This window comes from Amblyomma mixtum, chromosome 4 (assembly GCF_055824585.1).
Source record: "Amblyomma mixtum isolate Tamu chromosome 4, ASM5582458v1, whole genome shotgun sequence".
NCBI classification, from domain to species: domain Eukaryota; kingdom Metazoa; phylum Arthropoda; class Arachnida; order Ixodida; family Ixodidae; genus Amblyomma; species Amblyomma mixtum.
The window spans coordinates 72,547,632-72,561,647 of NC_143015.1; the positions used below are offsets into that span (position 1 = coordinate 72,547,632).

At 47.5% G+C, this 14,016-nt stretch overlaps 1 protein-coding gene across 1 annotated transcript in view; it reads right to left on the reverse strand.

Annotated features, from left to right (window-relative positions):
* Nucleotides 1–5,457: 5,457 nt before the first annotated feature.
* LOC149346983 (fatty acid synthase-like) overlaps nt 5,458–14,016 on the reverse strand; it is a 61,089-nt gene continuing 52,530 nt past the window's right edge. Inside the window, exons 20-24 of the mRNA XM_089541455.1 lie at nt 13,115–13,470; nt 10,269–10,622; nt 8,523–8,766; nt 6,330–6,572; nt 5,458–5,699 (exon numbers count right to left, since the gene is read on the reverse strand). Of these exons, the coding sequence (XP_089397581.1) occupies nt 5,458–5,699; nt 6,330–6,572; nt 8,523–8,766; nt 10,269–10,622; nt 13,115–13,470 (1,439 nt within the window). The remainder of the gene's footprint in view (nt 5,700–6,329; nt 6,573–8,522; nt 8,767–10,268; nt 10,623–13,114; nt 13,471–14,016) is intronic.

Below are 14,016 nucleotides of genomic sequence, written 5' to 3' on the forward strand. Positions count from 1 at the left end.
AAACGCACGCAAACACGCACGCACGCACACACGCACACACACACACACGCACACGCACGCACGCACGCACGCACGCAAACACGCAAACACACGCAAACGCACGCAAACACGCACGCACGCACGCACACGCACACACACACACACACACACACACACTGTTGATTTTTCCGATTTTCCGGGGAACTTGAAGCTGGCTAGTTAAACATCCATCCTGCAGGTGGCTCCGCCGCAGCGCAAATTGGAGGAGGCCAGTGTAACGCTTTGCGCCTTCCTGGCGTGCAGGTACGAAACAGGGGTTTCTAGCCGTGGGTTAAGTGTTAAAAGAAATGTGGCGCAGATTAAATTACAGGACATGCCCATATTCGCAGTGAAATCAATATAAAGGTGGCGGGAAAAAAGCTCATGCAGAAAGGAGGATTTATAGCGTTGCGCTGATTTGTTGCATTTCTGAAACCTTAGTTTAAAATAGGTAAAAATTCTAGAGTGCAGTAATTTGTTAATGCATCCTACTTGTTCGCGGCATGCGACTAAGCACTATAACTGACAAACTAAATTTTTTCCACTTCTTGCGCATTACCTTTGAAACCTCGAACGGCAGCCGGTCCTGATCACAAGTTAATGGATTGATGACTTCCTTTGCTTTGTCAGTAACACTACTGATGCAGGCGCTGTTCGTTCATAGTACGCAGTAAAGTCTGGCATTAAGAAGTTTTCTTTCTTTTTACAGGTACTGATGGTTGTTACTATCACACCGGCTTTAAGTGAGGGCTATTCAATTCTCTGCATCATAAAAATAAATTGCCTTACCGCCGCCGCGTTCCAACACCAGGTATTAATTGCCCTGGAAAGTGTAGAACCCTGGGCCATAGAAAGAACATATTAATACGAAAGCATTGTTGGGCTCGTCAGCAACGAAACCCGATCTCCAGAAAAAGTGGCGCCCCAAAACCCACGCGTCCAGGAAAAGAAAAATCCAATTTCTTGCGAAAGTGCGGGCAGTTTAACCCATGACTTTGTGATGGTTGTTAGGTGAAAAAATTGTGTTTCATTATGAGGGAACTGTAGCAGACGGCAGCAAAAAGCCTGACGGGAACAGAAGCGTACGAATCAGCGTGGCTATGTTGTCTATACCTTGCGCCGTATAGCACTAGTGGGAAATATATGCGACGTTTCATCAGGAATGTACTATAACGTGGCTATACGGCGACGATGACGTCCATGGGGAAAATAGTGCGCTATAATGAAGCCGCTCTTGCTGTGGAGAATTGTAGTAACATAAAAACCAAGAAAAAAGAAAGCCCATGAACTGGTGGGCTGCTGCGACAGGTCTGATTGTGTTTTACGTCATGCGGTCCTTACTTCTGTTCCCAATAGTCAATTTAATATTACATATGTCGTTGGATTCATGTGCGAGTACAGAGAGCTATGCAATTTCAGAACTTTAGAGAGGATGCCCGTGAAATATATTGCCATCACCTGGAAAGATGCTATCCTGCAGTTGTAGAAAAGGAAGATAGGTTTGGTATGTCTTCGGTTATTTTTACCATTTATTATCTTACGATGCGCACAATAACTATTTCAATGAAATTTACAATTCATAAACAAAGTATATCCCCTCTCGCCTCTCAGCCAGCTGAAATTCCCGACCTGCATCATATATTTTACGCCGATGACATCACTCTCTGGTGTTCGTCTGGCTCTCCCGGTCACGTACAGGACACCCTGCAACGTGGCCTAGATCTCATCGACTCCTTTCTCACCACTGCTGGCGTCTCACCTGCTCCTGAAAAATCCGAGCTCCTTCTTCTCAACCATTCCTCATACCAGCGCTCAAACAACCACTTCGTCTCTCTCCACCTTTCTGGCTCTCCCATTCCTGTTGTCACGCAGTGCAAAGTTCTTGGCTTTCCTTTGCATGCAGCCAAGAACGTGCAAGCCCTCCACCACGCTGTCACCACCTGCCACTCCGTAACTCACCTCCTGCGGCTCGTGGTCACTCGGCGCTCAGGTCTCCACGAGGCTCATGCGTGCCGAGTTGCCCACGCGCTGGCCCTGAACAAGGTCTTGTACTTTGCACCCTACGTTTCCTTCAATCAGACTCAACTTAACGCTCTTGAGACTGCCCTTGTGGGCCTCTACAAGGCAGCTCTCAACCTCCCTATCACTACCTCTACTGCAAAGATCTTTGCAAAAGGCCTCTTTCATCCTCTCCGTTCTCTGCTCTCTCTCCATCATGACTCGCAGCTTGCCCGGCTTTCCCTTACTCGTCAGGGACAGTGGTTACTGACTCAAGCGGGTATCTCGCCCATTCCCTGCGCCCCGTTTACCTCTTCTATTCCCACCCCGGCTCCCAATCTTCGGATCCTCCCCCTTCCGTCCAACATGTCCCCCGTTCTGCACGCCGGCCGTCGTCATGCGGCCACACAGCACCATTCCCCTCTCTTTGATACCCAGGGTGTAGCTTACACGGATGCCTCCTTCGTGGCTCCTCGAGGTTCCTGCGGCTACGCCCTGTACCACCCCCACCTCCCCGCTCCTGAAACTCACACCAGCGGGCCTTTTCTACGGCCTCCGGATGCATTGTCCCTCGAGGTCCTCGCCATTGTGCATGCCCTCCAGTCATTTGCCTTCCTTCCCTCTCTTCAAGAGTACACAGTCTATTCAGACTCACAAGCCGCTATACACCACATACAGAAGCGCACCCTAACCCCTTCTCTTCAACAGGAGGTCGAACGAGCGGCCTCCGCATTGCAGCCTTCCATCGTTTTCCTCCGCTGGGTCCCTGGGCATTCAGGGATTGACGGCAATGAGCTGGCTCATCAGCTCGCCCGTGACACACTTTTCCGGGCACCGTTGATCCCCTGGCCCAAGCCCCTGGAGGACGGTGGGAGACTCACTCTTCGCCGCACCATAAAAGAGGTCTACCTTGAGCTCCGCCTCGACAAACGCCTTTACCCTCCCCCTCATCCATCACTCACAGTGCCGGAGGCTCGCCTTCTTCGGCACGTTCAAATGAATGCAGTCATCACCCCGTCTCGCCTCTTTCTCTATCGCTATCTATCGGACCCTTCATGTCCCAACTGCCCCTGTATCTATGCGGACCTTGCCCATTGCCTCTTCTATCGCCCGGCTGCTCAGCAGTCGGGTTCCTACCCCCCACCCTCTCTATCCATCACCACCTGGCTCGACTGGCTTGGCGCTGAAGGGGAGGAAGAACAGCGACTTCTGGTCACCCAGGCGGTCGACAGGCTCGGCGTGTAAATTCTGGCCGAATAAAAGTCTCCTCCTATTACTACTATATAAGTATCTTCAAGGCAACTGATTAAAAATATAATAAGTTGGGGAAGTCACATTGAAAAACTTAACAGATTTTTCGACGTTTTTCATTGGACCAGGGACTGGTCTTTTTTGAAAAAAAAAATGAATTTTAAATGAGTTTTATTCACCTTTGGCCAGCTTTTCTGCTGTGCAGCTTGCGTAGAAAGTGTCGCTGGGTTTACTGACGTCTGTTTTCCCGAACGTCGAAAAGAATCATGCCCAGGAATCTGGACATTTGTAGTTTGCGCCACCTTCCGACCGCTTGCTCAGGACGGAATTGCCTTTCACTGGAGGGCTTTTGTTAATATTGTTTTCTTCGAAGTACACGATGAGAGAAACAAAGCGTGTTCTCGTTTCAGGTAACATATTGACAAAAGCACAGAAGTAAAGAACAATTTTATCACGCTTCGCACGTCGCTGAAGCATCCATGCTGATCAGTTGAGGGGATTCAGTTGAAGGACTCCGAAGGTGATTCATTTCAAGGGGAAGTCATTACCAAGCCCTGGAATGAGTATTAATGCACTGAAAAGCTTCTATGCTGTTACTATGGGCCATATGACGCACCAAGCTCACTGTATCAGCTACTAAAAACTCCAATGTGGAACTGCTCGCTCTTTCAGATAGCTTACGCCTAAAGGTGCAAACGTCGTGAAAATAACCCCTGGAACACCCGCCGGTTAGGCCCTTTTTGGTTCAAAATGGGTTCCAGAGGTTCCTGTCACGTTAGTGTATTTTGGGTCGCTTTTATTTTTCCCTAACTTGCCGCATCAAGCAGATGCCTTTGAAAAGTGATAACCTCATATTCCTCTAAGAGGTGTTAACGCTAACCGCTCGGCAAACGCCATCATGCGAGTCATCTGATTCATATTGGACCTGGCGAACCACAGTCATTATGTATCCTAGTGTTTGCTCTTTTGTTCCTCAAGTTCGCGTTGTTCTTTTCGAGAGTACCTGTTGCAGATGACAAAATGCACCTCCTTGATTTTATGGCGATTAATCAGTCCATTATCATTATCATCATCATGCAAGATTGAGCATATGGCGCCGTGATCAAGCAGCAATACGTTCTCGTATTTTGGATTTAAAAAAATCTTCAAACTATGTGACCAGCTTTGTACCGACCACGGACATATATCAGTTAAAATCAGCCTCTTTATTCAGCTCTCTAATCAGCTATTTCTATTTCTAATCAGCGCTGCTCTTGACTTGTGATATAACTGAGAATAGCGTATTTATGATTTTAAGAAAGTAACACTACATAGGTGACGGCTGTACCTTCGTTGTTAGTGTGAAATATGTGGCACTTCGTTTAAAACAACGTCTACTCTGTAAATATTTTTTTTTCTGCTGCGGCTTTCACTATAAAGGTGTTTTTTTTTTCTGCTGCTGCTTTCCCCATAACGGATGCAACGATAGTTCGCTAAGAAATGAGCTGGACAATGTAAAAGAAAAGAAAAAGTGTTGTGCATATCTTCAGCGTGGTACTAATTAATTTTCTACCGGGAGTGCCCGAAGGCTTACTGAAAGGTAAGTAACAGGGATGGTAGAGGAAAGGTACCGTCTTTGCAAAAAGTAACAAGGCTGCTGTGACCGCTTGAGACGGGCCGGAGACACCGCGGTCTCCAGCACTGGCGGGCTACAGTGGTGACCTAAGTGACAAAAACCTGTGGTATTGTTATCGTCCTCTGAATTAAAAATATCTCGCCAAGGTAAGAGAAGTGGCAAGGGCAGTCGGTTGGTTATTTATGCCGAACACATTTCTTGACTAATTTTCTTTACGCTGATAGCAGCTGAAATAATTCAGAGTAAATTCCGGTACTTTGTACCAAATATTCTTGGCCCAATCAAGGCCAACAAACACGTAAATTGCATCACTTACCCTTCATTCCCTTATATGGTGTTGGCGCCTCTCCCTATTCTTTTCCCTGCGTTTTGACCACGCCGAGTACCTCCACTAAAATTACCGCTTTCGACGAGCAGTTTTGTTAGCGTTTGGAGCAGTATTTTTAAAGAAGTTAGTGATGTTTCTCAAAAATATTGCCGACCAAAAGTTTTTATTGAGCGACAGGCGAGCCATGACAAAATCAAGGAGTCCTCTTACGACGTGACTAAGCGTTCGGCGCGATAAAGAGAAAAATTTAATCAGAACTCGCTCTCCCCTCGTTCTGGTCGACTGGCATCTTTGTGTTGTGGCGGTCAGCAGCCACAGACTCTCCAATCTCTCGCAACTTGTTGAGTGTAAGCTTTCGTATTTCCGTCAGTGACAAGGTGAGGTTGTAGTCTCGCTCCATTGTCTGTTGGACTTCGACGCCGACGAGAGAGTCCATGCCGAGGTCGCCGAGACTCATGTTGGGATCCAGACTCGATGCATCTTTGACGCCTGCGCCGACATTCTTATCAGAAATCCGCGCACTTTAAGAAGTCAAGCCAAATTAAGAAATAAATACCCAATGAATTTAATATACCACACATCTATCCCTACAGGTGCACTTTCGCATTGACTAACTGAGCCACTTGACTGAAGGTGGCGTTCACTAAAGCGCACCTTCTAACGGTTGTCGTGCCTTATATGTTAGGCTTATCTGGAGAACATTCCTCTTACGATGCTGCTGAATGCTGCAGTTTAAGGTTCCAACGTATTACGGTAGTATTGCGAGCACTATGCTGTAACCAATGAAACGCCATGTCCTAGATACTGTAGTGAAAGGGTAGCCGACAACACTGCTCCTGATGAATAGTTCAGGTAAATCCGTCAAAGTAAACCACCGTCAAAAATGATGTACTTACGTGTAGAACCCAGTTTGATTATTATTTTGTACCGAAATTTAAGCACTTCCGTCTTGCTGAATACGTCCAAAAGTGATACACCATGCATGACGGTACCAAGAAGGCTAGCTAGACCTATATAAAGCTACCACGGAATACTCAAGCATTACCCTGAGGAATTAAATTCCATGCTGCAGTTTACTGCAAAGCCACCAAACGGTGTTAGCTATTCGGCGTCACTTACCGAAGAGACGTGCAACTGTTTGTACAAGGTCCCTCGCCTTCGTCATCGTGTCGTCTGTTTTTGTCGACGTGTCGGCTTTGACGAAACTGGAGACAACAGGGTACTTCTGGTTCAGGAATCGATCTAGCACGCTCAAGCAGCTGGCGATTCGTTGTGGGGCGGAGCCGCCGACCGATGCATCAGCACCCATGGACTCGTAGAACGCTCCGACGTCAGCAATGGCGCCCCACTGAATGGCCAGTCCTGGATAGTCAATGCGCGGAACGTTCCTTATAAATTTTATACCTGCAGATGTCGCACTAAACAGCAGAGCTGAGCGTCGTAGAAACGCCAACGAAAGCCGGTGCTAACCTTCTCTAAGAAGGATAAGAATTAAGGCTTCAAAGTTCTTCGCATTACTCCGGGCATTGGCGTTAGCCAGCATACTTGCACCAATACGTGACGACAAAATACAGTTGCAGAGGAACTAAAATCTACAACTAATATATTGTTGTCCTGTGGAGCAAAACGACGGTTCATTATTGTGGCCATATAATTCTAACTCTAAGCTCTTTTGTATTGTTATACAGGCTGATCACACTGCTTTTAACAGGCTGTTTCACGTAACTTAAGCTAAGCCTTTTCAAAAAGTGGTAGATGCAACAGGCTGAAACCGATGACTTAATGTTTGGCGCCACAAGGCGCTTCTCTGAGTACATTTATAGTCCGCTTAACTAGTCTGTTAACTAATATAATTTGTGCTGGATATTGATATTCACTTGGGGGCTAAGTGAGTTTTATTACGGTGAAATGTTTTCTAGAAGAAACCCAAGCTTCATTATGCTGAGAATAGGGTTCACGAATAACCGACAGTTTTTTAGATCGTTAAAAACTATTTTATTATGAACCAAAACCGTTCCCAGCCCAGCAGCCGGGCCCAGCAGCAACTGATTTTAGAATATATTTGTGACAACGTAAACAGAGCGTGATCCTTTTTTGCAGCTTTCAATGACAGCCGTTAAAATATGATAATAAAACTATGTGACTGCGCTCAAGAACTACCTCAATGCTTTGCTCTCACCTGTCATTTGAATTAACGAAACATACGAACTGACCGTGGCCAAGTAAATCGCCGCCGCTCACGTAGATGGGTTGCACAATGATATAAATAAAGAAAACGGAAGCTACATTGAGTTATACGTTTTGACTGCTTTCGCTTCCTTTTTTTCTTTTTTGAGTGTGATGGGCGAATAAAAGCACCGTCTGAAGTCACTTTCGGTGTCCTCAATTCGGTGTCCTCAATCAACTACCGCAGATCATGCTTTTCAACTTTTCAAGACTATGCTCTCAGTTGCTTCGACCGCTCACTTCGAGGCAATGAGCGAGCACGCTTAATTCGTTGGCAGCGCTACAGCACGGTAGCGTGAAAGTACAACCTTTGTCAAAAGTTTAGAGCCCAGGGAGTTTGCTTCTAAGCACTACTGTGGCGCTCCTGTAGGACTCATGGAAGTCCCACGCATCGGAGGGATCACCCGCCACCGATGCTCAGTGGTTACGGCGCTCGGCTGCTGACCCGAAAGACGCGGGTTCGATCCCGGCCGCGGCGGGCAAATTTCGAAGGAGGCGATATTCTAGAGGCCCGTGTACTGTGCGATGTCAGCGCACGTTAAAGAATCCCAGGTGGTCGAAATTTCCGGAGCCCTTCTCTACGGCGTCTGTCATAGCCTGAGTTGCTTTGGGACGTTAAACCCCAATAAACCAAGCGTCGGAGGAAGCAGGACCAAAAATATTCTTACCTTCAGGAGGTTTGGGACGCTGAGGACGCATTACGATCAAAGCAGTGTGGCCCAGAAGCAAACACCCTGGGCTCTAAACTTCTGACAAAGGCCGTGCAATCATGCGATTTTTTTGCAATTAGCTTTTACCTTTAAACGCAAAAAAAAAATCACGCAGCAGATACATTTTTACAAAGCGCTTAACAGGCTGTTTCTGCGCCATGTTAAAATTTAACTGAATGCTTTTGGGCCTAAAATGAATATCACAAATTTTGCATAATTAATTTTAAACAATTAACTAGTTAGCAGGAATTAAAATTGTAATCTGCGGAGCGGCAAACAATGGCAATCATTTTTTTGTTGGTTGTCCCTAGCTGGGGGGTGGGATGAGCTGCGCAGGATGAGTTCGAATTTTTCAGAAAAGAAGAGCGCGACTCACCGGGAAGCCCATCCGCTACGCGGCGCTCACAGATGCGCTCCATCGCAGCGTTAGCGTAGCCGTATCCGGTCTGCCCAATGTTGCCGTGGCCAGATGCGAGCGATGAAAAGGCGACGAAGTGGTCCAGTTCCGGGCACAACTTGCGGGACAGTTCGTCCAAATGTCGCGTGCCGTCCACTTTGATTTTGCATACTGCCTTGAAAGCCTCGGGGGTCTGGTTCTCAAACAGTGCGTCACGAAGCACCTGGAGCCAGAAAGTGAGCCGGTTAGCGCTAACAAAAACGGTAGCAAAACTAAGGCTAACAAAAAGCTAACAAAAACTTAAAGCGCTATACCTACTTTTGCAGATAGCGGTATGTTGATCGAAGTGCAATAGGGGCATTGGCGGCAACATAACTGAGTGTTGTAATTATAAGTATATGGTTATTCATCCAAAGGGTGTCTTTTGGGTCGGAGCAACTCTTTTCGGAATTTAGGTGTGGGAAGCACAAAGACCACGAAATAAAAGAGACCACGTCATTTGCTTAAAAAAGCAGTCCAGCAACAATCGTTACGCAGAGCTGGGTATTTCATATGTTGCGGCTACAAAAGCCGTGACCCAAATGTTGGCTTTCTGGTAAAGGCGTTTCCTCATTTACCGTTCTTTTTGTGGATCGTGTTTAAACAGGGCTGTAGCAGCTTTTTTTAAATGCTGTATTTCATACAGGCGTCTTACTAAACGTGCGCTGCAGATTCCTAAGCGCATGAGCGCTCAACGAAGCGACAAAAAGAGGAAAAACCTGCAGGCGCCCGTAAACCTGTGCAGGAGGAGCCCGATGTCTGAGATAGAGAGAAAATAACTTTTAGTTAGAATTAATTTTCATTAGATCAATTGGCAGGAGCCGGGTGGTCGGGGCCCCTAGTCGGCCCCGATTCCAGGGCTGAACATTTTTCGTCCAACCACCTGCCACCGCTCTGAATTCAACCGGAGTAATTATACGGCAACTTTCAAGACACACTCCAAACAAGATATCGATTGCCACATTTTGTAATTTTCCTAAAAGTAGTACCTTTAATCACATGGCCATGGCCGGCATGGCTGCCTTCAGTAACTTCACAGTTCTCGCTCTGCAAACCAAGTCGAGCCATCATTATCATCATCAGCCTGACTACGCCCACTGCAGGGCAAAGGCCTCTCCCATGTCTCTCCAATTAACCCTTTCCTTTGCCAGTTGCGGCCACCGTATCCTCGCAAACTTCTTACTCTCATCCGTCCACGTAACTTTCTGCCGTCCTCTGCTACACTTTCCTTCTCTTGGAATCTATTCCGTTACCCTTAAGGACCAGCGGCTATCGTGCCTTCGCATTACATGCCCTGCCCAAGCCTATTTCGTCCTCTTGATTTCGACTAGGATGTCGTCAACATCGAGCCAACAGATGTACGCAATTAGGTTTGGCTTATTGATTTATTGTGGTTTAACGTCCCAAAGCGACTCAGTCTATGAGGGATGCCGTAGTGAAGGGCTCCGGAAATCTGGACCACCTGGGGTTCTTTAACGTGCACTGACATCGCACAGTACACGGGCGACTAGAATTTCGCCTCTATCGAAATTTAGTCGCCGCGGCCGGGATCGAACCCGCGTCTTTCGGGCCAGCAGCCGAGCGCCGTAACCACTGAGTCACCGCGGCGGGTTATATGTATGCAATTATGTGCACCTAAGGAGAGCAAATAATGCACTGGCATGTTAGCAGTAGCCACACACTTACCAAGCCCAGATTGAAGATACCGCCAACAGCTCCCATTGTTGAGGCCTCGTCGATGATATTCCTGGCACCGCACACTGTTGAGGCGTCGGCCCTGTTCACGCGGAGCTCAGCGCCAGCAGCGTGCCACCGCCGGAGTTGAAGCTTCTGGTATCCCGTCCGCACTCCCGAACGAGAACTTAGCAAGAGCCTTCTGCAGCCGCGCCCTACCATCCAGTTTGCGAGCTCCAAGCCGAAGCCGCCGAGGCCCCCGACGATGACGTACGACTTGTTCTCGTAAAACCAGGTGCGCGCAACCGCCTCCACAGCGAGAAACGGTGCCGGAGCCGTCTTGCGAGTACTCTCTTCCTCCCGAACCTGAGAGAAGTTGCAGTCATCATTGCCAGCGTACTAACAGCCACCGCAGTACAGAGCTTTACTTCCATAACGGCGGCCACCTTATCTCCGCAAACTTTCTAACCTCCTCTGGTCAATTGGCTTTTGTCGGCGCCATTTACATTTGTCTTCTCTTGGGATTAATTGTGTTAACTTAAGAGGCGATCTATTATCTTTAGGTCGCAATGCAGGACTTAGCCATGTAAACTGTTTCTTTAATTGCTTATCCTGACTCCGAATCCAACGTTGTTAACTTGATATTCCTATGCTCATGATCGCTTTCGTGCCTTAATTACTTTGCCATCTTCCTGGATTCCGTCGTCAAGTCCGTCAATTTATCATCCGTAGATCGCTGCTGCGTCCAGAATTTAATGTCAGGGCTTTGTGTAAGCTGAGACGTTTCTTCGCAATAGGTCAATTCTGGCAAGATACAACTATTATGTACTTTCCTCATGAAGGATAATCTTAAGAGTCTATTCATGACGTGAGAGTATTGTAAATACGCTAAACTCTATTTTAATTCTGTTATTTCCATCTCACTGCCCGGATCTACACTCAGTTCTATCCCTTGATAGATGTGTTCCTTTACGGCATCCAACGTCCCACCGCGTATCATCTCGTTTCTGAATTGGGGTCAGTTTTGGTCAGTGCCGATGAAGGAATAGCAAGAGCTTTGTACGTCACTCTCGGCAGAGTGTTATTCCGCCGAAGGTGTCGCCAGAAAGCAAACAAAAATCACTAATTTTTCATGTTTCTGGTGCCTTAAGCCTGGGACTCATTTCTAATCTATACAAAGCAGCTCAAAATTGGTCGTGGTTCCAAAGGTCTCGAAAATAAACAAGTTCAACACAATAAAAACCGTGTAGACGCGCATGTGGATAGGAATTACTGACGTGTTCAGTAAACGTACACGATGTTACAGTATGGAAATAAAAGCACGTACAGCCTATTGAACCTTTTTAATAACAAGTTTTCTGTAGATCAAAAATGAATTATACCTACTATATCAAAGTGTTTGGGCAATGGAGAATTAACTATATAATAATATTGTTACGTGGCGGCCAGCGGAAGAATGAGGCGTGATGAACGATGGGCAAGAGATTATTTAACGGCCTCTAGCCGAGCGCGAGCGCTCCGTCCCGCGCCACTGCCAGCTTAGTCTTCTTCGTTACATTACCCGGGGCCACCGAGCGATCGTCCCGATCGTAAACTGAAAAGACATTGACGAAGAGATGCGCTATACGGTGATGGGCTTCCAGGGCAGAAAAGAAGTGGCAAGGTGGTGAAGTGCTGGCCGCCACGGTGGATGAGACGATAGGCGAATGAGTCCAGGTCCACGAAGCATCCGGGCCGTAGGGTGCCAAGAGCTGACGGCCGAGGTCCTTGGACGCACCGAACGGCAGGGACAGGGGAGCGGTGTCCTCACGTGTATGCAGGGTCTTGGGTCAGTCGGGTCATTCTGGTCGCGCCAACGTAGTCAGTTCGTCGTCTCTTGTGGTCCGGGCGGGGGACGGGGCTGGGGTGAGCGGCGAGGTCGGGTTAGGTCGGGCGGGCTGGGGCATGGCCGGGTGGGCCGGACCAGACACTCAAGGCCGACGTCCACGGCAGGCGCAGGACTCCGAAGCTCCGGGACCGGGATGGCGATGAAGGGATCCCCGCACCTCCACCAAATGTTACGTGGCGGCCAGCGGAAGAATGACGCGTGATGAACGATGGGCAAGAGATGATTTAATGGCCGCAAGCCTAGCGCCAGCGCTCCGTCGCGCGCCACTGCCAGCTTCGTCTTCTTCGTTACAATATTTAGAACAACAAGCATATAATGCTGTTATATCGAGTCGAAAGGAATAAGAACCTAACTGCCATTTCTGCATGATATCATCAGCCCAATACTGTGTTCTGCAGCGTAAATACCTGTACCATTTTACTGCAGTCGACTCTGTCCGGCGCGAACTGCAGTATTCATATCCCACAAACGTTCCGAACTTGGAACGTACACAACAAAGGAACTGTACACAACAAAGGAACACAGACGACATGTGTGTCGTGTGTGTTCCTTTGTTATGTCCCGTCTTCTTAGCGCAAGCACGTACCCGTTCAAAGATTAACCAACTCGCCCAAAGAAGAGTTTTACTTGTTCCGAACTTGTCTCCCACCTGACTCTACTTGTTGACCCTACGTGTTGCCTTCTGTCGAAATCTACTTATTTACCTTAAAGTTGTATCGGTTACCTGCGATCCGAAATATGTACCTTGACCAAGTACCCTTTTTCTAATATATTTTATCTAAGTGATAATTAACTCCTGTTTGTTCGCTAATTCATTCCTATTCCATCTAGTCTCTAAACGCTTCCACTTGCATTTTCTTGTCAATAACTCGCCATGTTACCCGCGCTTTAATTGAAGGCCTGTTCGTTAGCCCCCATTTTTCTCGCGCATAGGCCTCTTCTACGTCTATAAAAATCAAAGTGGAATTACCTCGAGGATAACTTTGCTGGTGTGTTCTCCGGAAGCCATAAAGCGGAATGCCTCCTCCGCCTGGTCCCGTCTGAAGCGGACGGTGTCCAGTGGTCGCACCGTCCCGGAACCGATGCCCTCCTCGACAAGGTCTCTGACGCGACGTTTATCATCCATCGCTGCCGGGTCTTTGCCGTGCAGTGATTCCAGATGGACACTGCAGATGGTGGCGCTCTTTCGAAAGACAGACATGCCTAGCGGAGAGTCCTTGGCCACATCGAACTTGCCGATGTCCAGGAAGCGACCGTTAGTCGCTAGAGAGCGCAGACTAGCCTGGAGCTTCTCACCGGACAAAGAGTTGAGCACGACGTCCACTCCTAAAGTCAGTGAGAAAGATGACGGGAAATCATTCTCGAAAACACGAAGAGAGGGAACTGATTTCGTCAAGGTAAAGAAATGCAAAGCGTGCGTGCATTGTGCGTGCATTGATTTCTATCAGACTTCAAATAACCCCTCTTTTGGTATCGACTTGTAAACTGGTTTTCTCATGATTACTTGCACTCGAAAGCACGTATCTACCGAGAGTATTAGAGAAATCCACTACACCGGCAGGAATATAGCGAACCAGTACACCGTACCTGTATAGAAACTAGATTAACACGCATAAGAGTGCTAGATAAGACGATAAAAACAATCATCATGCGGGTCTCTAGTCCAAACATGGCGTAAGTAACGAAGGAAGCCGCAGTTGAACGGCTGTATTAAGAGCCAAATCTACAAAACTTCACTGCACTATCTTCCAAGAAAATCGCAGCTGCACAACAATTAACTTCTCTCTGACCTTACCATAATGCGCATAACAGCACTCTGAGCAATAAAAAATAAGTAAATATAGAGTGCATTCCCCAATTCGTAAACGTCAC